The sequence below is a fragment of the Pan paniscus genome, chromosome 6 (genome assembly GCF_029289425.2).
Source record: "Pan paniscus chromosome 6, NHGRI_mPanPan1-v2.0_pri, whole genome shotgun sequence".
Lineage (NCBI taxonomy): Eukaryota > Metazoa > Chordata > Mammalia > Primates > Hominidae > Pan > Pan paniscus.
This window is the reverse complement of record NC_073255.2, coordinates 172,363,174-172,389,595: the sequence shown is the minus strand read 5'-3', so window position 1 is coordinate 172,389,595 and position 26,422 is coordinate 172,363,174. Positions and strand designations below refer to the sequence as shown.

At 45.6% G+C, this 26,422-nt stretch overlaps 1 protein-coding gene across 1 annotated transcript in view; it reads right to left on the bottom strand.

Annotated features, from left to right (window-relative positions):
* Positions 1–9,104, bottom strand: part of NUP205 (nucleoporin 205) — a 99,201-nt gene extending 90,097 nt beyond the window's left edge. The window contains exon 1 of the mRNA XM_034965037.2: positions 8,832–9,104. Coding sequence (XP_034820928.2) covers positions 8,832–8,859 — 28 coding nt within the window. The 5' untranslated portion in view covers positions 8,860–9,104. The remainder of the gene's footprint in view (positions 1–8,831) is intronic.
* Positions 9,105–26,422: the final 17,318 nt, after the last annotated feature.

The following is a 26,422-nucleotide window of genomic DNA, read 5'->3' as shown; positions in this document are numbered from 1 at the left end:
TGAGCCAAGATTGCGCCACTGCACTTCAGCCTGGGCAACAGAGCAAGACTCCGTCTCAAAAAACAAAACAAAACAAAAATAATTCCAAAGATATCTGTATAATAAAAGATATGATGAAGTACAGAGTGCTATGAGAGTACATGAAAGAGCCTAAACTAATCTGAAGATTAGGGAAGGATGCAAAGCGTCAGGTCTTTGATGTGGGGATGTGAGGAATCCACATGTCTAGATCTTCCTTACATAGAAAGATCATCCAATTCCCTGCTTTGCTTCTCCTGCTTTGGTCCCACACTTTCCAATCTTCTGATTAAAAATATAGCTCGACATATAAATTTCTAGCATGAAGGATGTGTTGACAAGGCAACATGAGTACCTATGCAGACATACTTCCCATTAAAGAGCAATAACTGGCAGACAGGGGTGGTGGCTCATCCGTGTAACGCCAGCACTTCGGGAGGCCAAGGCTAGGAGTTCAAGACCAGTCTGGCCAACGTGGTGAAACTCCATCTCTACTAGAAATACAAAAATTAGCCAGGCACAATGATGCACACCTGTAAATCCAACTACAAGGAGGGTTAAGGCACAAGAATCGCTTGAATCTGGGAGGCAGAGGTTGCAGTGAGCCGAGATCACACCACTGCCATCCAGCCTGGGCAACATAGCAAGCCTCTGTCTCAAAAAACAAATAAATAAACAAATAAAATAAAAAAGAGCAATAACTGGCATACTGGTTTACGTATCTGTCTTTTCTGAATTTGATTAGAGAATAATCAATGTATGGGACCTAATCAACTCTGGATACACTGAAAAAAATCAGATTTCTCTGCCTGCCAAAATGAGGACCTAGATCCTGGTGACTAGCTGACTTCCCTCAGGATCATTTTCTTGGCCCTCTCTCTAACTGCAAAGGATAGAGTAGGTTTCAGCCTTGGATTCCAGGGCCATGATGGAATTTTTCCTATTAGTAAATGGCAAAGTTTCCAGTAGCAGATGACAAAATGAAACTGGCATTGTAGGATAATGGTGTTCTAGTGTGGTTGATGGACTAGAACAGGCAGTGTCAGGAAACAAGGATAAGAGGTAAGTAAGCCACTTATAAGAAAATGGAACCGGGAGGCCAAGGCGGGCAGATCACCTTAGGTCAGGAGTTCGAGACCAGCCTGATCAACATAGAGAAACCCCATCTCTACTAAAAATACAAAATTAGCCAGGCATGGTGGCAGGTGCCTGTAATCCCAGCTACTCGGGAGGCTGAGGCAGAATAGCTTGAACCCTGGAAGTGGCGGTTGCAGTGAGCCAAGATCGCACCACTGCACTCCAGCCTGGGCAACAATAGCGAAACCCCATCTCAAAAAAAAAAAATAAGAAAATGGAACCTAAACTAGGATGAGGGCAGTACAGGAGGAAGAAAAGGTCTGCTAGTAACAGAAAGGACTCAGAATTGGTCATCAAATGGCACAGGGTATAAAGGGAAGGTATTGATGATGACTCCTACGCAAATCTGAAATATACCTTACCACAGACATTTCAGAAATCTGATAAAGTGCTGACAAAAGTTAATTTTCTCTCCCTCATTTTAAATATTAATTAATATACAGTAGGACCTCTGAAAAACCAATAAATTTCCTTGTACTATACATATTTAGTGTAATAAGCTCAGTGAATGGTAGAGAAAAATCCAATTTTTCCCCCAATAATGGTAAGCATCCAATTAAAGATCAAAACTCTACAATAGGCCGGCTGCAGTGGCTCACACCTGTAATGCCAGTACTTTGGGAGGCCAAGGTGGGCAGATCACTTGAGGTCAGGAGTTCGAGACCAGCCTGGCCAAAATGTTGAAACCCTGTCTCTACAAAAAATTTTTAAAAAGTAGCCAGGCATGGTGGCATGCGCCTGTAATCCCAGCTACTCAGGAGGCTGAGGTGGGAGAATCGCTTGAACCTGGAGGCAGAGGTTGCAGTGAGCCAAGAGCACACCACTGCACTCCAGTCTGGAAGACAGAGTGAGACTCCATCTCAAAAAACAAACAAACAAAAAAACTCAACAATAAAAAAACAGGTTCACTGGCCTACTTAGTTCGTCATTAATATCAACATAGCACCAAAGGGCCAGGCAAGGTGGCTCGCACCTGTAATCCTAGCACTTTGAGAGGCTGAGGTAGGCCTCCCAAGCAAGGTTCAAGGAGCTTAAGTGCAGGAGTTCAAGACCAGCCTGGGTCACATGGCAAAACCCTGTCTCTATTTAAAAAAAAAACAGGCCGGGCGTGGTGACTCATGCCTGTAATCCCAGCACTTTGGGAGGCCGAGGTGGGCAGATCACAAGGTCAGGAGTTCAAGACCAGCATGGCCAACATGGTGAAACCCTGTCTCTACTAAACACACACAAAAAAATTAGCTGGGCATGGTGGCTAACACCTGCAATCCCAGTTACTTGGGAGGCCGGGGCAGGAGAATTGCTTGAACCCAGGAGGCGGAGGTTGCAGTCACCTGAGATCATGCCATTGCACTCCAGCCTGGGTGACAGGGCAAGACTCCGTCTCAAAAAAAAAAAAAAATAGCTGGGCATGGTGGCTTGTGCCTATAGTCTCAGCTACTCATGAGGCTGAAGTGGGAGGATCACCTGAGTCTCGGAGGGTAGAGGCTATAGTATGCCATGACTGAGCCACTGCACTCCAGCGTGGGCAACAGAGTGAAACCTCGTCTCAAAGAAGAAAAAGAAAAAAAACACCAAAGGTAGCCGCAACAAAGAGTTATCTTCAATCTGTCTTGAGTTTGACCAATTTCAGTAAACACCTTTTTTTTGTTTGTTTTTTGTGACAGGGTCTTGCTGTCACCCAGGCTGGAGTGCAGTGAGGCAATCACAGCTCATTACAGCCTCAAACTCCTGGGCTCAAGCAACCTCCTGCCTCAGCTTCTCTAGTAGCTAGGATTACAGGCGCACGCGCACCACCAGACCTGGCTAATTTTTGTATTTTTTGTAAAACTGGGGTGTTGCTATGTTGCCCAGGCTTGCCTTGAACTCCTGGCCTCAAGTGATCCTCCCTCCTCAGCCTCCTAAAGTGCTAGGATTACAGTAAATATCTTTTTTACTGATTACAAATGAAGGGACACTATAAATTTTTCAAAATTACTAAATATGTATTTTTACCATGTAGTTTAGTCAGTTGAGAAATACATTTATTTTCCTTAATGTTTAGGGATACCTCCAGCAAATCACATTTACTCACTCATTCACCATGTGTGAGGTATTGGTAAGATTACACTGCAGTGAGGAAAAACATTAATCATAATCATACATAAATGTAAAATCTGGCCGGGCGCAGTGGCTCACGTCTGTAATCCCACCACTTTGAGAGGCCAAGGCGGGCCACATCACGAGGTCAGGAGATCAAGACCGTCCTGGCCAACACAGTGAAACCCCGTCTCTACCAAAAATACAAAAAATTAGCCAGGCGTGATGGCATGCGCCTGTAGTCCCAGCTGCTAGGGAGGCTGAGGCAGGAGAATCGCTTGAACCCGGGAGGCGGAGGCTGCAGTGAGCCGAGATCACGCCACTGCACTCCAGCCTGGGCTACAGAGTAAGACTCCATCTCAAAAAATAAATAAATAAATAAAAATAAAATAAAATCCAACTGTGGTCAGGATATGAAGGATATGAAGGAGAGGTAGCCAGGGCAAGAGATCACATAATAGGGGACTCTGGCCTAGCCAGAGGAGAGAATTATCCATGAGGAAGTGATAACTAGGCTGAAATCTGAAGAACAAAAGTGATAGTTAACTGACAGGTGGGAGGTGAAGACATGCATTCCAGGGAGAGGACAACCTGTGGGTTTCCATGGCAAGAGGGAATGCGGCATGTCAAAGAACTCAAAAGGCCAAGAGAGCTGCAGTACAGAAAATGGGTTTGACAAGATCATCACGCAGGGCTCACTTGCCCACGTTAAAGAATTTTGATGACCGAGTGTGGTGGCTCAGGCCTGTAATCCCAGCACTTTGGGACACCGAGGCGGGTAGATACGAGGTCAGGAGATCAAGACCATCCTGGCCAACACAGTGAAACCCTGCTCTACTAAAAATACAAAAATTAGCTGGGTGTGGTGGCGCACGCCTGTAGTCCCAGCTACTCAGGAGGCTGAGGCAAGAGAATCGCTTGAACTTGGGAGGCAGAGGTTTCAGTGAGCCAAGATCGCGCCACTGCACTCCAGCCTGGCAACAGAGCCAGACTCTGTCTCAAAAAAAAAAAAAAAAAGGATTTTGGTCTTTACTCTAAAAGATCAAGCCAAATGAAGATTTAAAACATGGGGACTTTTTGCTCATGCCTATAACCCCAGCACTTTGGGAGGCCGAGGCAGGTGAATCATTTGAGGTCAGAAATTCGAGGCACCCCTGGCCAACGTGGTGAAACCCCATCTCTACTAAAATTACAAAAATTAGCCAGGTGTGGTGGTGGGCGCCTGTAATCCCAGCTACTTGGGGAGGCTAAGGCAGGAGAATCTCTTGAACCTGGGAGGCAGAGGTTGTAGTGAGCTGAGATCACACCACCGCACTCCAGTCTGGGCAACAGAATGAGCCCCTGTCTCAAAATAAAAAATAATTTTTTAAAAAGGAACTTTCTGAACTACAAGAAACAGAAGTTAACCCTATTGAGAGCTGTTTACAAGGATGGAAGAGACCAGAATGGGTGAAGGAATAGGAGGTATGAAAAGGGAGTCAGTAGGCTGGGCATAGCAGTTCAGGCCTGTAATCCCAGCTACTAGGGAGGCTGAGGCAGGAGAATCGTTTAAACTTGGGAGGTGCAGTGAGCCGAGACTGCACCACTGCACTCCAGCCTGGGCAGAGTGAGGGAGGGAGGGAAAGAAGGAAGGAAGGAAGGAAGGAAGGAGGGAAGGAGGGAAGGAAGGAAGGAACAAAGGAAGGAAGGAGATGGAGTCCATGAATACTAACAAATCTTTTGAAAGGTTTGACTAGGAAGAGGACAGTAAGTGGAGTGACGCATGAGATCATCAGTGGAGAGAAAGGGAAGAGCAAGAGAGAGAAGTGAATACACAAGACAAAAAAAGGGGTAACAGGTGAAGAACACAATGGGTGGGATTTACCTTAGGAAGACAGAGGAAAAGTGATTCAAAAGAATGCAGACACACCTAGGTTTATAGGTTTGAGAGTGAATAAAGGGAGTTCATGTATGTTGGCTCCTATTTTCTCTGTGACTAGAAGTCTGAGGGTTTAGTTAGTTGCAGGTTAAAGATTTGAAGAGTGTAGAAAGGTCTGAAGTAGTCACTGCTGTGAATGGACGAGGTGACCAGACTATCACAGAAGGACTGCCAAGCAGTGTTAATAGTTGCTTATTCACAAGTCTGTGAGTGTACTCAGCCAGGTTGATACAGGTCACAAGACTAGTTAAGTTATACAGCTGAAATACAAGCATAGGTTTTTTTGTTTGTTTTTTGTTTGTTTGTTTTTAAGACAGAGTCTCGCTCTGTTGCCTAGGCTGGAGTGCAGTGGTATGATCTCGGCTCACTGCAACCTCCTCCTCCGGGGTTCAAGCAATTCTCCTGCCTCAGCCTCCCGAGTAGCTGGGATTACAGACACCTGCCATCATGCCAGGCTAATTTTTGTATTTTTGAAGAGACAGGGTTTCACCATGTTGGCCAGGCTGGTCTCGAACTCCTGACTTCAGGTGATCTGCCCACTTCAGCCTCCCAAAGTGCTGGGATTACAGGCATAAGCCACCACACCTGGCCAACCATAGGTCTTAGAACTCTACAATCTCTGTATTTTTTCCTTACAACTCCAAGATGTTTGATTTTTTAAAACTGTAATTTAAAGGAAGCACATAACATAGAATGCAATCTCAACAAATTTTAAGTGTACAGTTCAGCAGTGTTAAGTGTATTCACATTGTGCAACAGATCTTCACAGCTTTTTTCATCTTGCAAAACAGAAACTCTATGCCCCCTAAACAACTCCCCACTTTCCCCTTTCCCAGCCCCTGGCAACCACCATTCTACTTTCTGTTTCTATGAGTTTGACTACTTCAGATACCTCATATAAGTGGAATCATGTAGTATTTGTGTCTTGTGACTGGCTTATTTCACTTAGTATGTCCTCAAGTTTCATCCACGTTGTTTTATGTGACAGGATTTCCTTCCTTTTTAAGGCTGCATAAGGATACTATGTATATGCATGTATATGTTATGTTATGTATATGCATGTATATGTATTACGCATATTGCATGTATATGACACATTTCCTTTACCCACTCAACCCAACATTCATTCCTTGATGGAAAAAGAGTTCCTTCCCTAAGACGTTTAGTTTTTTAAAAAACCAGCTCCTGACTCTTGGCTTTTAAAAATGTTTCCTATGTTGCCAATTAAACACTCCTGACACAAGGCTTTATTATACAATGTACACTCTTTGCTGCTGTTGGCAACTCCTTTTCCCTCCAATGATTTGTTTAATAATTATAATAGCTTAGGGCGAGTATGTACTAAAGAAATGTATATAGGCCAGGCACAGTGGCTCACGCCTATAATCCCAGCACTTTGGGATGCCGAGGTAGGCGGATCACCTGAGGTCAGGAGTTTGAGACCAGTCTGGCCAACATGGTGAAACCCCGTCTCTACTAAAAATACAAAAAAAATTGGCCAGGCGCAGTGGCTCACACCTGTAATCCCAGCACTTTGGGAGGCTGAAGGGAGCTAATCACGGGGTCAGGAGCTCGAGACCAGCCTGGCCAATATGGTGAAACCCCTTCTCTACTACAAATACAAAAAATTAGCTGGGTGTAGTGGCGGGCGCCTGTAATCCCAGCCCCTCGGGAGGCTGAGGCAGGGGAATCGCTTGAACCCAGGAGGCGGACGTTGCAGTGAGCCAAGATCGTGCCACTGCACTCCAGCCCGGGCAACAGAGTGAGACTCCATCTCAAAAAAAATTAGCCAGGCTAGCCAAGCATGGTGGCGGGCGCCTGTAATCCCAGTTACTTCAGAGGCTGAGGCAGGAGAGTTGCTCCAACCCAGGAGGTGGAGGCTGCAGTGAGCCGAGATCACGCCACTGCACTCCAGCCTGGGTGGACAGGATGAGACTCCAACTCAAAAAAAGAAAAAAAAAAAAAAAAGGAAAAGAAATGTGTATACCTTGCGTACTGACTCACACCTGTAAACCTACCACTTTGGGAGGCTGAGGCAGAAGGATCGCTTGAGGACAGCAGTTCGAGATCAGCCTAGCCAACATGAAGAAACCCCACCTCTACTAAAAATACAAAACTTAGCCCAGCGTGGTGGCACGTGCCTGTAATCCCAGCTACTCGGGAGGCTGAGGCAGGAGAATTGCTTCAACCTGGGAGGCAGAGGTTGCAGCGAGCCAGGATCGCGGATCGCATCACTGCACTCCCGCCTGGGAGACAGAGCAAGACTCCATCTCAAAAAGAAAAATTAAAAAATAAAATAAAATAGAGAAATGTATTATATACAACCACACGTTAAGCATATCTAATTGGGAAGGAAGGACCGCAATATTAAGCATGTAACTTCATTACTAACCTTCTAATATATACGTCTAATATCATAAAATGAATTAGGTTGTGCTTAAGCAGTAGCACTAAGTAGTTTAAGCACCTAAGACTGACTTAGATCATTAGATGTTTAACTCTGGGGACATTACGTAACTATTTGAAGCCTCTATTTCCAAATCTGTAAAACGGAGTATGTAACAGCAACTACTCCAAAGGTGTATAAACGGGAACTGAATGAGATAAGCACGATAATAAGTGCAATGCTGGGATATAGTATGTGTTCAGTAAACATAGCCTTTATTATAATTTATCATAGCTTTTCTGAAATGATTTGATTTACAAAACAGATTTAGACAACTTTTCAAGAATATCAGTCCAGTGGAAAATAGAACCAATACTTTAAAAAAGAGTCCTTTTAAGTGAGATTCTCACAAGCATTTACCACACAGATATACTCTTAATCTTGCCCGCGAACTTCAGAGCATCTCAATCGAGGCATTAACATTCTAGGCACCAAATTATTTTTCCGGACTGCTCTGACCATGAAGGACTTTCTGCATCCTTGCCCCGCCTACTATGCGACAGCAGTGTACCCCAGGAAATATGACAATCAAAATGCACTCACTCATTCAAACACCACTGGAGGGCGGTACGGCCCGAATTGAGAATCACCGAAAGAGGATCCACCCCAAATCTTCCAGAGTTCCTTTACTACCTTCTAGATTCAATTCCACCCCGAAAATCTACAGCTCCAAAGGTACAAGAACATCCAGGGCCTAACCACATCCGCAGGGTTAGGAGACGTCTGCTGAAGCCCCGCCACCTTCTTCCTGACCACCTTTCAGATGGCCGACTTCATAATAGGGAGTATTCGCTGCCTGCAAGATCTCCCACCCTATAAGGAACTCCGACGCCTACTTTCAGCCTCTGCTCATGGCTGGAAAGTATCTCGGGTCCTCTGGCTTCACTGTGGAAGACCTGACGCGTATTCCAGCGAAATCGGGACCACAGACGCACAGTGAAACTTGGGGGTGAGGGGGGCCAGACTCAGCCCTGGGCTGTGAGAGATTACACACCTGGGTCCAGCGGCCCAAGCCTCACTGCCTGGAATCTCAAACCCCAACGCGAGGGCTGGAGCCGCAGCACCGACGCGCGCCATTCAAACTGGGGAGGGGTGGGACTCTAGGCCCAGAATTAGGGAAAAGCAGGCACCGCACATAAGTGGGGTCCTAGACTCCGAGAAACCTCACGGTCTCGTCTCTCCGTGAAGACCTGGTTATCGCTCAGCTCAATGGTCTTTCTGTCTGGCCACACTTACCCGAATTTACCGCCAAAGGCGTCGCCATCTTAGAGGCGCACTAACAGAGCCCTTCTGCCGCATGGAGGCCCCAGGAAAGGGTGAGGCTGACCTGAGCGAAGCCTGAACAAAAAGGCACCACACTGTCCCCTCCACGCTGGGCCGTCCCAGGCGTACAAAAGGCTCCAGAATCTGCTCTGGGTCACAAACATCAATTTTCATTGGGATTATTCCCATTCAAATAAGGCGAGGGCAACCACTTCAGAGACACGAGGTCCTCGATCCGACGTTCATCGTGTAGTGCATCCTGGGACTTGTAGTTTCTAATGATGAGTTGGTGAAGTGGAGAGGAAAAAGTAAAGTGGAATAGAAAAAGATATTCTGAGAGTAGTTATTAAAATGACGCCCATTTATGACATTATAAAAGCCGTAAATTCAAATCATTATCTCCGCTTCAAGTTAAATCTTCCTTACAGTGGGGAGTGAAGTAAGGTGTGAAGTGTCTGCACCTCAAAAAGCCACTGACCGGTTACAAACTAAGTTTCCGTGACATTTCAGTTTACCAAATATATTCTGTCAACATAGTTGCGTAGAGCGAAACAAATCATAATTTTTAATTATAAAATTTTCAAACGGATACAAAATTAGAATAGCAAACACTCAGCATCAATAACGTGGCCAATTTCCCACCACGGCAGCCCCAACCCACCCTTACCACCCCAACACCCTACCCTCCCCACCCCCCGCCCCCGATTATTTTGAAACAAATTCCAGACATATCGTTTCATAATCACCAAGTATTTTTCTACCTGAGCACCCAAAGTAGCTGAACTCTTTCTTCAGTTGTTAAATTTTAGTTTGCTGATTTTCAAACTAAAATGTAAATAATCATTGCTATTTACAGCTATGTATTAAGAAAAATTTTATAGCCATTATCTCATTTAATCCCTGCAAACCATTCTATTGGGAAAATGATATGATTATAACTATTTATGTCAGAGACGCTCCACGTGCCTTACAATCTCATTGTATTAACTCTCCATCATTCCCATTTCACTGTTGGAAATCAGAATCAAATAATTTAGACAAAAGCATAGAGTATGTTAAGAATATCCAGAACTGGCAGGGCGCAGTGGCTTCTGCCTGTAATCCCAGCACTTTGGGAGGCCAAGGCAGGCGATCACTTAAGGTCAAGTGTTTGAGACCAGCCTGGCCAGGATGGTGAAACCCCGTCTCTACTAAAAATACAAAAATTAGCCAGGCATGGCGGCACGCACCTGTAACCCCAGCTGTTCAGAAGGCTGAGGCAGGAGAATCCCTTGAACCCGGGAGGTGGAGGTTGCAGTGAGCTGAGATCATACCACTGCACTCCAGCCTAGGCAACAGAGTGAGTGAGACTCCATTTAAAAAAAAAAAAAAAAAAAAGAATATCCAGAACAGAACATTTATTCTTTTGAACAAATAATATCAAGTGACACAATGTACATTAGGTTTGAAACACAAAAGTCACTGGTGATTTTTTCTAAAAGTCATTGTTATATAGAGACAAATGCCAAACTACGATTAAAGTGGTTTTAAGGAGTGAAGTGAGGAAGAGAGAAAGTAAACGCAAAGGAATTTTTCAAGAAGTTTATCATGAAACTGAGAAGAATACTGAGCAGGAACTTGACAGGAAGCGGCATTCAAAGATTTCTCTCTCAGCACAACTATTACAAGCCTTTCCCTCTCCACATGCACTTTTTAAGCCCACACGCTTCCCTCTCAGTAGATAACTTTGCTTTCTATAAAGTAACTCTTTAACTTCCAGCAACTCCTCTTCACCTATCATTACACTTTACAAGCATTCTCTCACAGGCTTCTTCAATTCGTAGCAATTGGGATATTGCCATCATAAGCCCCTCTAAAACTGCGCTTGGTATGTTTACCAGTTATCAGTCATCAAATTCCATGGGCCCTTTTCTGAATTATGATAGTTATAGGCCGGGCGCAGTGGCGCACGCCGGTAATCCTAGCACTATGGGATGCTGAGGTGGGAGAATCACCTGAGGTCAAGAGTTCGAGACCAGCCTGGCCAACATGGTGAAACCTTGTCTCTACTAAAAATACAAAATTAGCTGGGCGTGGTGACAGACTCCTGTAATCCCAGCTACTTGGGAGACTAAGGCAGGAGAATCGCTTGAACCCCAGAGGCAGAGGTTGCAGTGAGCCAAGATCGCACCATTGCACTCCAGCCTGGGTAACAGAGTAAAAACTCTGTCTCAAAAAAAAAAAAAAAAAAGAAAGAAAGAAAAAAGAAAAGAAAAAAGAAAGAAACAAAATTATATTATCCTGTGGCTACTGGGGCACCAATGATACTGGTTTTCCTCCTCTTTCCAGTTCTTTTTTAGTGTTTTACGTGGACTTCTCTTCCTCTTCTACCCACTAAATCTAGCTCTTCCCCTATAGTCATCTCTAGTTTCTGTCCTTTTCATTCTACATGCTTTCTGTGGGACATCTTATGGTTTCTTACTACCACCTGCTTGCTGATGAATTCTGTGTTTGTATCTCTAGTCCAGTCCTCTCTCTTGAGCTTCATATTTGTAGAACCAACTGTCTACTTCATATCTGTATTGATTGCCACACAGGCGTTTCAAAACCAACATGTCTGAAACGTAAATGATCACTTTTCCCCTAAAACTCTGCCACCTGTATCCCCACCCAGTTGCCAAAATCGGAAACCTGGGATTCTTTCTGTATTCTTCCTTCAATTGTCAAATCCTGTTCATTCTACCTCACAAATATTTCTGGAACCCTTTTCCTCTTCTCTGCTTTCTATGCCATTGTTCAAGTCTCATCTTCTTAAACTTGGTATTTTGCAATAGCCTTCTCATTTGTCTTTCTTATTTCCATCTGATCTTCCTTTCATGGACCCCTAAGGTGATTTTTATTTTTTATTTTATTTTATTAATTTATTTCAAGACACAGTTTCACTCTGTCGCTGGAGTGCAGTGGTGCAATCTTGGCTCACTGCAGCCTCCACCTCCCGGGTTCAAGCGATTCTTGTGCCTCAGCCTCCTGAGTGGCTGGGATTACAGGCGCATTTCACCACACCTGGCTAATTTTTGTATTTTTAGTACATGGCGGGGGGCGGGGGTTTGCCATGTTAGCCAGGCTGGTCTCGAACTCTTAACCTCGGCTTCCCAAAACACTGAAATTACAGGCATGAGTCACTGTGCCCGGCCTGAAAGTGATTTTTAAATACAAAAATACATGACCGGACACGGTGGCTCACGCCTGTAATCCTAGCACTTTGGGAGGCCAAGACGGGCAGATCACCTGAGGTCAGGAGTTCGAGACCAGCCTGACCAACATGGAGAAACCCCGTCTCTACTAAAAATACAAAATTAGCTGGGCGTGGTGGCGCATGCCTATAATGCCAGCTACTCAGGAGGCTGAGGCAGGAGAATTGCTTGAACCCGGGAGGCAGAGGTTGCGGTGAGCCAAGATCACGCCATTGCACTCCACCCTGGGCAAGAAGAGTGAAACTCTGTCTCAAAAAAAAGAAAAAAAAATATGGCCAGGTGCAGTGCCTCACACCTGTAATCCCAGCACTTTGGGAGGCCGAGGCGGGCAGATCACGAGGTCAGGAGATTGAGACAATCCTGGCTAACACAGTGAAACCCCATCTCTACTAAAAATACAAAAAATTAGCCAGGTATGGTAGTGGGCACCTGTAGTCCCAGCTACTCAGGAGGCTGAGGCAGGAGAATGGTGTCAACCAGGGAGGCGGAGATAGCAGTGAGCCGAGACTGCACCACTGCACTCCAGCCTGGGTGACAGAGTGAGATTCTGTCTCAAAAGAAAAAAAAAACATGATGTGGTTGTTCTGATCAAAATTTCTCAATGATCTTCTATTACTAAGAGTTATTACTAAGAGTATCATTCAAAATCTTCTTAGCAAGGCACTCATGACACTTCCTGATGTGGTTCAGCCTCGTTCTTCAGCCTTCCACACTCTTCCTCAAGAGCCCTTTACTCTAATCATTCTGAACTATTTGTTATCCCCAAATACAACATGCTTTCTTTTGCCATGTATCAATGTCTTTGCACCTGCTATTCTGTCCTCCTGGACTGCCCTTCCTTACCTTCATTATTCACCTGTGACCACCCACCAAGTTAACCTCCAAACATGATCTGCTCTCCAAGTCTCAGGGCCTGTGTTAATGCTGCCTTCATGATGCTGTCCTTGATCCCCTGCCCCATCAAATTCGGGTGTTTCTTTGCCTGCAGACCTATTGCACTTTTTCCCATCTTTATTACGTCCCAATGTGCTATGACAATTGTCTCCTCACTAAAACTGTTAGCTTCTTGTGGTAGATTGTTATTAAAAGGCCCTCAGTGAATCACAGGTCCCCGAATTGAAGCCATTGTGTAATCATCTGCCACATTGAATCTGGGTTGGCCTTCTGACTTGCTTGGACCAGGAGAATGCAGAGGAAGTGATGTTGGGCACTTCCAAGCCCAGGATTTAAGAGACCTTGTTACTTCCTTTTTGCTCTTTTGCCCATGTAAGGAAACTCGAGCTTGTCTTTTTGAGGACGAAAGACCATGAGGAGAGAGGCCTAGCCAGCCCTTAGCCATTCCAGACCCTAGCTGAAATGTTGAACATTAGTGAGGCTATTTTGGATCCTCAGTACTAGTTGATCCACCAACTGACTGTAAATGTGTGAGTCCAGACCAGATTGTAGAATTGTGAGCAAGTAAATGGCTATTGTTTTAAGTCACCGTTTTGTGATTTGTTATGCCCAAGAAATAACTGATATACTCCTAGAAGGCAACAGCTGTGTCTTTTTATATTTATATTCCATGCTCCTACCACATCTCTGGCTTGCAGTTACAATTCAGAAAAATAATTTGCAGAGCTTGGTGCTTCCACTGCCTACTGGGAGAGACCACATACAATTGTGATGAAGTGCACAGGACTTAGAGCAAGACTTCCTGAATTCAAATTGTGTTTCAGTTACTTATTAGCTATGAAACCCTCCTGAGTACCTTGGTTTTTTCCTGTCTAAATAGGGTGGCAATATTAATACCTATATCATAGGGTTGTTAAGAAACTTATTTGTAAAGTCCTTAAAATATGTCTGACATGTAGTGCTTACATGAGTGTTTGTTAAATAAAAATAAATGATTTCTAAGGCCAAATAGGTATAAATGGAGGTATAATTAATTACTCAGGACTAGCTTAACTAAGTTGTTAGAGTGTACTGCAGACATGGCAGCATTCAGCAATTAAATAATTGTGCCCCAGTCTAATTGATCCATTATTGGTAACTTCCCTCATTACCCTTGGTGAATTGAGTTTCAACCTATGCACAAAGTTCTTTGAGATCTTAAAATAAGGACAGCTAATTCTTATTTGGATTCAGGGAAATGAAAATTATGGGAAATTATATGAAGTAAGTCGCATTTGAATGGACAGATGATAAGACTTTACATAGTCATCAAAGTGTATGGGATAGGGAGAAGGGAAATAGACCAGTGAAAAAGTGACAAAGTTCAAGGTTCGGTATTTACAGAGCTACAACAACTCCTCTGGACAAGACTTAGAAATTTAGATGAGTTTCAAGCTCTGTAATTTTCCATATGGGCCCAGTGGAGGACCCAAACACGACTGGTCCATGTTTTGACCCCCAGTCAGTGGCCAGCTGTAGGCTGTAGTTGCAGATTCACTGACCTTGTGATACTGGCAGTATCTGGTAGAGTAGGGACCCACAGCACAATGCAGCAAATGGGTCCTGTGTAAGAGCTTCCTTCCATAGGCTGGATCATCCCAACAGCCTCCTAACTGGCCCTTCTGCCTCCAGTCTCACCTATTTCCAATTCACCTTCCATCCTATTAGAAGGCTCAAAGTGAAGCTATGTTTGTACAAAGAACAAGAAAGCGCAGGCCGGGCACAGTGGTTTACACCTGTAATCCCAGCACTTTGGGAGGCCAAGGCAAGTGGATCACTTGAGGTCAGGTCGGGAGTTCGAGACCAGCCTGGCCAACATGGCGAAATTCCATCTCCACCAGGCATGGTGGTGCACGCCTGTAATCCCAGCTACTCGGGAGGCTGAAGTGAGAGAATTGCTTGAACCTGGGAGGTGGAGGTTATAGAGAGCCCAGATTGCACCACTGCACTCCAGCCCGGGAGACAGAGTGAGACTGTCTCAAAAAAACAAAAAATAAAAAGAGGACTTTTCCTGCACAAGCTCTCTCTTTTCATGTTTTTTGTTTTTTGTTTTTTTTTTAAGTGAAGCTATGTTTGTACAAAGAACAAGAAAGCATAAGCCGGGCGCAGTGGTTTAGCTCTTTGGGAGGCCAAGGCAGGCAGATCACCTGAGGTCAGGAGTTTGAGACCCGCTTGGTCAACATGGTGAAACCCCATCTCAACTAAAAATATGAAAATTAGCCAGGCGTGGTGGTGTGTGCCTGTAATCCCAGCTACTTGGGAGGCTGAGGCATGAGAATCACTTGAATCCGGGAGGCAGAGGCTGCAGTGAGCCAAGATCGTGCCACTGCACTCCAGCCTGGGCAACAGAGTGAGACTGCGTCTCAAAAAAACAAACAAACAAAAAGAAAGTATTAATTGAAATAAACTGCACACTTCAGGACATGATGCAAACTCAGAATCTTTGTGGGTGCTATCTTCTCTTTCTAGAACACCTTTAGCCCCTTCTTCATCTGATTGGTTTTACTTGGCCATCAAGCCTCAACCCAACCCAAGCATTACCTTCCCCCACTCCATTCCTACCCCCAGATTGGATTAAATACCCGTCCCATAACGTATTGTTATTTTTCATAACTCTGTCCCATTGGACTGAAGCTCCACATAGAAGAGAGGTACCCAATAGGTAGCCAGTAAAAGTTTTCTGAATGAATAAGGATGACAAAAGATCAAGCTGCTATCTACTACCCATTGCCAGACTATATTGTGGGCTCTTTGAAGACTCTTCATAAGCCAGCATCTCTCTTGCGAGTACCTGAAAACTCTAGGATAAGAAGGCTGGGCCCCTCTTTTCCTGCTACATGAACTATCAATGTGGATCTGAAGGAGGCAAGTTACTCCCTATTTCCTTCTATGTCAGGTCCTTGGTCCTGAGAAGGGCTTGTGCCACCATGGAGCATGACGTAAAACAGGAAATCTGGTAGGAGTAGAATAATGTAAAAGTGCTGGTCGCAAAGTCAACTTATATGATCAGAAAGAATCTGGGCCAGGCTCGGTGCCTTACGCCTGTAATTCCAGCACTCTGAGAGGCCAAGGCGGGTAGATCACTTGAGGCCAGGAGTTTGAGACCAGCCTAGCCAACACAGTGAAAGCCCGTCTCTACCAAAATATACAAAAATTTTCGGGGGCATGGCTCATGCCTGTAGTCCCAACTACTCAGGAGGCTCAGGCAGGAGAATCTCTTGAACCTGGGAGACAGAGGTTGCAGTGAGCTTAGATCATGCCATTGCACTCCAGCTTGGGCGACAGAACGAGACTCCGTCTCACAAAAAAAAAAAGGAAAGAATTTGGATTGTACTCTGGGAATTAGCATGAATACTTGGCTCCGGCCCTGGGCAGCAGTGTGTGGAGGAGAGTGGGGAGCTCCTGAGGAAAGCAGAACTCTGTCGTGAGTTGATGAAAGAGCAGAGGGTTCATCCTATCCAAAGGCTCAAAGTGAAGCTATGTTTGTACAACAAACAAGAAAGCATTAATTGAAATAAACTACTGTACTGTTCAGGACATGATGCAAACCCAGAAACAAGGGACAATAGAAAATATCCCCAAGTGAAAACAAAAGCAAAAAGTAGGTAAATAGAGAAAGAAGTTTTGTTTGTTTGTTTATTTGTTTTGAGATGTAGTCTCTCTCCCGTCGCGCAGGCTGGAGTGCGTGGCACGATCTCAGCTCACTGCAATCTCCACCTCCCAGGTTCAAGCGATTCTCCTTCCTCAGTCTCCCTAGTAGCTGGGATGAAAGATGTGCGCCACCATACCTGGCTAATTTTTGTATTTTTAGTAGAGACGGGGTTTCGCCGTGTTAGCCAGGCTGGTCTCGAACTCCTGACCTCAGGTAATCCACCCACCTCGGCTTCCCAAAATGCTAGGATTACAGGTATGAGCCACCGTGCCCGGCAGAGAAAGAAGATTTTTAAGAAAGATTCCAGATTCACACGAAGCTGTGTGTGCACCATTTCTCTTCTTCCCGTGGCTCAGGCCAGTTCTTCAGTGATGTGTATTTTGTGTCTTCTCTTCCCCCATCATGGGAGAATTGAGATTTCAGGAAGATAATGATCACCAGCAGAAGCCATCTCGTGCTGGTGGAGTTGAGAAGACTCCTGAGACATACTGCCCTGAAATTAAATTTCTACTTCACCCCTGACTTACTGTGTGTTATCAAGCAAGCTATGCAACTTCTGTGAGCCTGAGTTTCCTCATCAATTAAAACAGAAATAATAATACTTTCCAATAATACTTGGATTGCTGTGAAGATTCAGTGAAATAACATGAATTTAACATAAAGTACTAGTAATAGGATGATCCAACTGAAGAATGATGAAGGTAAAGTATAGGGATTAAAGAAAGGAAAGAAGGAGCTATTGAATGGAATGTCTGATAAAGATGTATTAATTCAGTACTAATAATAGTATAGCATCAGTGATTCTATTAATGAAGTTCCCATGGCAGTGTTCACCACATTGCACAACCATATACATTTTAAATTGCACATTTAGTAAGCACACAAATAATAATAAGACTAATTTAAATACTTTCAAAATTAGATAGAAAATTGATGTGGCTGCAGGAACTTGGAGTTGAATTTTACCATAATTTTAAGGTTTCAATCTCCAGCCACAAGCATGACAACTCCATAGCAAGGCAGTCATTTTAAAATTTAATTTAAGAAGAAAAATGGTACTATCCAGCATTGAAATATTCTTGCTTCTTTGTTTCTTAAATTAACTCTGCATAGTACCTATAGCAAGGCTGAGGTACTCATTCTCATACTTTTTATTGGGGTAAAAATATACATAATTAAAAATTAACCATTTAAACCATTTTTTTTTTTTTTTGAGACAGAGTCTTGCTCTGTCACCCAGGCTGGAGTGCAATGGCACCGTCTCAGCTCACTGCAACCTCCACCTCCTGGGTTCAAGTGATTCTCCTGCCTCTGCCTCCTGAGTAGCTGGGACTACAGGTGCATGCCACCACACCTGGCTAATTTTTGTATTTTTAGTAGGGACAGGGTTTCACTATATTGGCCAGGCTGGTCTTGAACTCCTGACCTCATGATCCACCTGCCTCGGCCTCTCAAAGTGCTGGGATTACAGACGTGAGCCAATGTGCCCATCTTTTTGTCTTTTTTTTTTTTTTTCCTTTTTGTGGAGAACAGGGTCTCGCTATATTGCCCAGGCAGGTCTTGAACTCTGGGCTCCAGCTATCCTCCCACCTCTGCCTCCCTGAGAGCTGGCATCACAGGTGTGAGCCACCAAGCCCGGCCAATTTAAACCATTTTTAAGTGTACACTTCTGTGGCATTAAGTACATTCACACTCTCCTGCAACCATCCTTACCATCTATCTCCAAAACATTTTCGTTGTCCCCAAATGAAATTCAGTACCCATTAAATACTAACTCCCCATCCCTCCCTTGCCACAGCCCTGGGCAACTAATATTCTATTTTTTTCTCTCTAGGAATTTGAATACTCAAGGTACCTCATATAGCTGGAATCATACAGTATTTGTCTTTTTGTGGTATATTTTCATTTAGCATAATGTCTTCAAAGTTTATCATCTTGTAGCATGTGTCAGGACTTTCTTCCTTTTTAAGGCTGGCTGAATTATATTCCATTGTATGTATAGACTACATTTTGTTTATCTATTCATCTGTTGATGGACATTTGGGTTGCTTCTACTTTTTGGCTGTGTGAATAATGCTGCTATAAAATTGGGTGAACACATATCTCTTCATATCTCTGCTTTCCATGTGACTGGGCATATGCTCAGAAGTGAAGTTGCTGGATCATATCGTAATTCTGCATTAAATTTTTCGTGGAATCACCATGCCATTTTCAACAGAGGCGGCACCATTTTATACTCCCACCAGCAATACGCAGGAGTTCCAGTTTCTCCATATTCTTGCCAACATTTGTTATTTTCTGGGTTTTTTAAAATAATAGCCATCCTAATAGGTATGAAGTAGTGTCTCCTTATAGTTTTGATTTGCATTTCCTAAATGATTAATGATAGTGAGCATCTTTTCATGTGCTCATTGGCCAGTTGTATATCTTCTTTGGAGAAATATCTATTCAGACCTTTGCCCATTTTTTAATAAGTTTTCTTTACTGTTGAGTTGTAGGAGTTCTTTATATATTCTGACATTAAGTCATTATCAGGTTATTTTTATTTCATTTTTTATTTTTGAGTTTTTAAATGCATTACTTTAAAAACTAGGATCACTCCACAAATAACCAGGGAAAGTTGTCAATTACGTTCAAAATTTTAGGTGCACATTTAATAAACACACAAGTAGTAATAACCCTAATTTAAATGCTTTTAAAATTAGAAAATGGATAGAATAAATCAATTTTCTTCCTTTATTCATTTTTCAAACAGTAAAAGTACAAAAGATAAAAATTTAAATCACCATAATATCAGCCTAACAGATAGCCTCAGTAATTTTTTTTTATTGATAATGTCAGGAAATCTTAGTGATGCTAAAGCTAGCTAAAGCTAGAAAGATGCTTATGAAAATTAGTCTATCTTTCTGACTTTAAGCCAAACAAGGCATAAATATGACAGAGGAGAACACATCTCCCAATAAATACTATCTCTCTTAAAAAGATGACTATAAATTCAGATACACTAGACAGGAGATCTGTATCAGTTGTTAGGGTATTTTATAGTTGCAAATAAGTACTAGAAGTCATAGTGGAGATACAGGAAGAAAGGAGTATGTCAAGACTTCAAATGGAAGAGAACCCTTGGTTAGGGATAAATATAGACCAAACGAAAAAATTGTAACCACCAGTAGCACGTATGATCCATGTGGGCAGGGATATTATTTTATTCACTCACGTCACTCAAGTACCTAGAACAGTACCTAGCACCTTGTGGTAGATGATCAACAATTACTTGTTGAATGAAAAATTTACAGGAGAAAAAAGTTGGTACATGAGACAGAGTGAGATCGAGTGAGAAAGAACTATCCAAAAGGCTTCAAGAAAAAAAAAATCACAGGCAAAATCAGAAAATATTTTAAACTGAATAAAAATTATGCGTCTTGGAAAAGCAAAGCAAATTAAATATATAGTGAGGCCAGGCATGGTGGTTCACACCTGTAATCTCAGCACTTTGGGAGGCTGAAGCGGGCAGATCATGAGGTCAGGAGATCGAGACCATCCTGGCCAACATGGTGAAACCCTGTCTCTACTAAAAATACAAAAATTAGCTGGGCGTTGTGATGCACACCTGTAATCTCAGCTACTCAGGAGGCTGAGGCAGGAGAATCGCTTGAATCCGGGAGGTGGAGATTGCAGTGAGCCGAGATCGCCCCACTGCACTCCAGTGTGGCAACAGGGAGAGACTCCATCTCAAAAAAAAAAAAAAAAAAAAAAAGGAATAAATAAATAAATATATATAGTGAGGAAGAAAATAATAAAACAATGGAAATCAATCAAATAGAAAATGGGAAAAGAGAAAAAGAGAGAAAGTCAATGAAACCAACCACTGTGGTTTGAATGTGTTCCCCAAAGTTCATGTGTTGGCAACTTAAACCCCTCAATGCAACAATGTTGAGAGGTGGGACCTTTAAGAAGTGATTAGGTCATGAGGGCCCTGCCTTCATGAATGGATTAATGAGTGGGCTCATTATCTGGAGAGTAAATTTGTTATAAATTGTGTTTGTTCGGCCCTCTTACTTTCTCTTGCCATGTGATACCTTCGGGTACAGCAAGAAGGCCTTTAGCAGATGTTGGTCCCTTGATCTTGAACTTCCCAGCCTCCAGAACTGTAAGAAATAAATTTCTGTTCTTTATAAATTACTCAGTCTCCATTATTATGTTATAAATACTGACCATTAGTTCTATGAAAAATAAAACTGATACATTTTTAGCTTAACTGATCAAGAAAAAAGGAGAAAATACAAATACATCACTTCAGACCCTACAGATAGATAAAAGATAACAAGAGAACATTATGAACAACTTTATGTCAATATATGTCCATGGACAACTTAGATGAAATGGTCAACTCCCCTAAAAGACAAAATTCCCAAATAGAAAACCGAAATAGCACCAGCCTGGCCAACATGGTGAAACCCCATCTCTACTAAAAATACAAAAATCAGCTGGATGTGGGCCGGCCGCGGTGGCTCACACCTGTAATCCCAGCACTTTGGGAGGCCGAGGTGGGCGGATCACAAGGTCAGGAGACCGAGACCATCCTGGCTAACACGGTGAAACCCCGTCTCTACTAAAAATACAAAAAATTAGCCAGGCGTGGTGGCGCACATCTTTCATCCCAGCATGGCACCTGTAGTCCCAGCTACTGGAGAGGCTGAGGCCGGAGAATGGCGTGAACCCAGGAGGCAGAGCTTGCAGTGAGCCGAGATCGCACCACTGCACTCCATCCAGCCTGGGTGACAGAGCGAGACTCTGTCTCAAAAAAAAAAAAAAAATTAGCTGGGTGTGGTGGCATGCACCTGTAGTCCCAGCTACTAGGGAGGCTGAAGTGGGAGGATCACTTGAACATGGGAGGCGGAGGTTGCAGTGAGCCAAGATCGCACCACTGCACTTCAGCCTGGGCAACCAAGTAAGACCCTGTCTCAAAACAAAAAACAAACAAACAAACAAACAAATAGCTTTGTATCTGTTAATAAAATTGAGTTTGTAATGAAGAATCATTTTACAAAGAAAACTTAATGCCTTGATGGCTTAATTGGTAAATATTAATAAATGTTTAAGTTTTAAAAAAGATAACAATCCTACACAAACTCTTTCAGAAAATAGAGGTGTAAATGCTTTTCACTTAATTTTATGAGACCTATTAACCTGATACAGTAAAGGCATTGCAAGAAAAGAAAAGTACACACCAATATTCCTTGTGAATAGATGCCAAAATCCTTAATAGGAACAACTACTAAATAGCCAAATAAATCCAGTAATATATAGAAAAAAAATCATGACCAAATGGGCTTTAAAATTTTAATTTTAGCAGTTTCTTTTCAATCACAGAGGGAACTGACTTTCATTAATTCAATTTTTGGGGGAGAGGCCCGGCGCAGTGGCTCATGCCTATAATCCCAGCATTTTGGGAGGCCGAGGTGGGCAGATTGCTTGAGTCCAGGCATTCAAGACTAGCCTGGCCAGCATGGTGAAACCCCATCTCTACTAAAATTACAAAAATTAGCCAGGCTTGGTGGTGCACTCCTCTACTCCCAGCTACTCAAGAGGCTGAGGCAGGAGAATCGCTTGAACCCGGGGGGCGGAGGCTGTAGTGAGGTGAGATCACGCCATTGCACTCCAGCCTAGGCAACAGAGCGAGACTCTGTCTCCAAAATAAATAAATAAATAAATAATTCATGGGGAGAGTAAATCCCAAATGAAAATAGTTTCTTTACCCAGAGATATTACTCAGCCAGCTGAAATCTTTGGAGAGGCTGGTCCAGGCACTCTCTCTATAGGGCATTGTGTCACTCACGAATCTAGTTCGTTTGCTCCCTTTTTTCCCAAGAAAACAAACTCTATTTCTGGTAACTTTTTGTTGTTGTTGTGTTTCATTTTTTCCAGAACTGATTCATTCAACAACCTCTTGATGAGATTAAAAGCACTCCTGTCTCTGGATTGGACTGGGTCTTCTATAGTTCTATAACAAATTTGCACTCCATCTCGTAGAATTTCTTGCAGCTGATCATTTAAACCATTAAGTTGTGTGATCACTATTTTAGTTTACAATTTATAATAATCATTATTATTATTTGGCAGACTGTTTCATGCCTAGCCCTCCTACTAAAGAATATGAGGGCAGAGGCCATTTTCCATTCACATGTAATCACCTTCAGCAACTAGCGTGGTACCTGGCTCAACAAACAGCTGAGTAAATGATCTGGGGATCTCAAAAAATAACCTCCTCCTGACCAGGTGTGGTGGCTCATGCCAGTAATCCCAGCACTTTTGGAGGCCGAGGCAGGCAGATCACTTGAAGTCAGGAGTTTGAGACCAGCCTTGCCAACATGGTGAAACCCTGTCTCTACTAAACACAAAAAATTAGCTGGGAGCAGTGACATGTGCCTGTAATCCCAGCTACTTCAGAGGCTGAGGCAGGAGAATCGCTTTAACCCAGGAGATGGAGGTTGGAGTGAGCAGAGATCTGGCCACTGCACTCCAGCCTGGGCAACAGAGTGAGACCCTGTCTCAAAAAATAATAATAATAATAATAATTTTTTTAAAAAGGATAACATTTTCCTGACCTCATTTCCCCAATTCTAGGACATCTTAATATCCTGTTACTGACTATTTTGTTAGACACAATTTAACAAAAAGTCCTCTTTCCTTTTTGTAGTATTTTGAGTACTATGAGTAGGAGTAATCTTGTCTCAAAAACTTGAGGATGGGAAAAAGTACAAAAATCCTTTCAACAACCAAGACTAGTCCAGCACCTGGACATATAGATGGAAGGTAGTACTATTTACTATTATCCAGGACAACATTTCTACTTAGGGCCAACCAAAAAAGGTTGTCAAGAAATGACAGCACCTAAATCTGGGCCACCCTAGAGGATTGCTCCTCCCCACAACAGGCCATCTTGAGTTCCTTGACCTTCAGCCCATCTCAGCATTGCCCTCACCCCTAACCTGCTCACGGTGACCGAATGGACCTCTGAGCAGCATTTGTCTGTTTGCTGTGGAGGTGGGAAGCTGGGATCCATAGCAAGTAGAGTCTCTCCAGAGTGAAACCTCACTTCCAGGTACTGCTGCCCTCCTGCTAGCTCCTGGGTATTTTGAATCCTGGCCCTAATTGCAGGGTCCTCAGCTAGATTCCTGTCTCCTGCAGCCCGAGGATTCAACTAATTCTGAACCTCTGCTGGAGGTGAAACTGCATTCTTCTATGTAATCTCAGTTTGTTTGTTTTTTCCTTTTTAAAAAATTGATACATAATGGATGTGCATATTTTTGGGGTACATGATTTAATACATTCATATAATTTGTAGAGATCAAATCAGGGTAACTGGGATATCCGTTGCCTTAAATATTTGCCTTTTCTTTTTTTTTTTTTTTTTAAAGTAGTCTTTTTTTTTTTTTTCTTTTTTATTGATCATTCTTGGGTGTTTCTCGCAGAGGGGGATTTGGCAGGGTCACAGGACAATAGTGGAGGGAAGGTCAGCAGATAAACAAGTGAACAAAGTTCTCTGGTTTTCCTAGGCAGAGGACCCTGCAGCCTTCCGCAGTGTTTGTGTCCCTGGGTACTTGAGATTAGGGAGTGGTGATGACTCTTAACGAACATGCTGCCTTCAAGCATCTGTTTAACAAAGCACATCTTGCACCGCCCTTAATCCATTCAACCCTGAGTGGATACAGCACATGTTTCAGAGAGCACAGGGTTGGGGGTAAGGTCACAGATCAACAGGATCCCAAGGCAGAAGAATTTTTCTTAGTACAGAACAAAATGAAAAGTCTCCCATGTCTACCTCTTTCTACACAGACACAGCAACCATCCGATTTCTCAATCTTTTCCCCACCTTTCCCCCCTTTCTATTCCACAAAACCGCCATTGTCTTCATGGCCCGTTCTCAATGAGCTGTTGAGTACACCTCCCAGATGGGGTGGTGGCCGGGCAGAGGAGCTCCTCACTTCCCAGTAGGGGCGGCCGGGCAGAAGCGCCCCTCACCTCCCGGACGGGGCGGCTGGCCGGGCGGGGGGCTGACCCCCCCCACCTCCCTCCCGGACGGGGCGGCTGGCCGGGCGGGGGGCTGACCCCCCACCTCCCTCCCGGACAGGGCGGCTGGCCGGGCAGAGGGGCTCCTCACTTCCCAGTAGGGGCGGCCGGGCAGAGGCGCCCCTCACTTCCCCGACGGGGCGGCTGGCCCGGCGGGGGGCTGACCCCCCCACCTCCCTCCCGGAGGGGGCGGCTGGCGGGGCAGAGGGGCTCCTCACTTCCCGGTAGGGGTGGCCGGGCAGAGGCGCCCCTCACCTCCCGGATGGGGCGGCTGGCCGGGCGGGGGGCTGATCCCCCCACCTCCCTCCCGGACGGGGCGGCTGGCCGGGCGGGGGGCTGACCCCCCCACCTCCCTCCCGGACGGGGCGGCTGGCCGGGCGGGGGGCTGACCCCCCACCTCCCTCCCGGACGGGGCGGCTGGCCGGGCGGGGGGCTGACCCCCCACCTCCCTCCCGGACGGGGCGGCTGGCCGGGCGGGGGGCTGACCCCCCCACCTCCCTCCCGGACGGGGCGGCTGGCCGGGCGGGGGGCTGACCCCCCACCTCCCTCCCAGACGGGGCGGCTGGCCGGGCGGGGGGCTGACCCCCCACCTCCCTCCCGGACGGGGCGGCTGGCCGGGCGGGGGGCTGACCCCCCCACCTCCCTCCCGGACGGGGCGGCTGGCCGGGCCGGGGGCTGACCCCCCCCCACCTCCCTCACAGACAGAGCGGCTGGCCGGGCAGAGGGGCTCCTCACTTCCCAGAAGGGGCGGCCGGGCAGAGGCGCCCCTCACCTCCCGGATGGGGCGGCTGGCCAGGCGGGGGGCTAACCCCCCCACCTCCCTCCCGGATGGGGCGGCTGGCCGGGCCGGGGGCTGACCCCCCCACCTCCCTCCCAGACAGAGCGGCTGGCCAGGCAGAGGGGCTCCTCACTTCCCAGTAGGGGCGGCCGGGCAGAGGCACCCCCCCCACCTCCTGGACAGGGCGGCTGGCCGGGCAGGGGGCTGATCCCCCCACCTCCCTCCCGGACGGGGCGGCTGGCCGGGCGGGGGGCTGACCCCCCCACCTCCCTCCCGGATGGGGCGGCTGGCCGGGAGGGGGGCTGACCCCCCCACCTCCCTCCCGGACGGGGCGGCTGGCCGGGCAGAGGGGCTCCTCACTTCCCAGTAGGGGTGGCCGGGCAGAGGCACCCCTCGCCTCCCGGATGGGGCAGCTGGCCAGGCGGGGGGCTGACCCCCCCACCTCCCTCCCGGACGAGGCGGCTGGCCGGGCAGAGGGGCTCCTCACTTCCCGGTAGGGGCGGCCGGGCAGAGGTGCCCCTCACCTCCCGGACGGGGCGGCTGGCCGGGTGGGGGGCTGACCCCCCCACCTCCCTCCCAGACGAGGAGGGAGGACGCTCCTCACTTCTCAGACGGGGTGGCTGCCGGGCGGAGGGGCTCCTCACTTCTCAGACGGGGCGGTTGCCAGGCAGAGGGTCTCCTCACTTCTCAGACAGGGCGGCCGGGCAGAGACACTCCTCACATCCCAGACGGGGCGGCAGGGCAGAGGTGCTCCCCACATCTCAGACGATGGGCGGCCGGGCAGAGACGCTCCTCACTTCCCAGATGTGATGGCGGCCGGGAAGAGGCGCTCCTCACTTCCTAGATGGGATGGCGGCCGGGCAGAGACGCTCCTCACTTTCCAGACTGGGCAGCC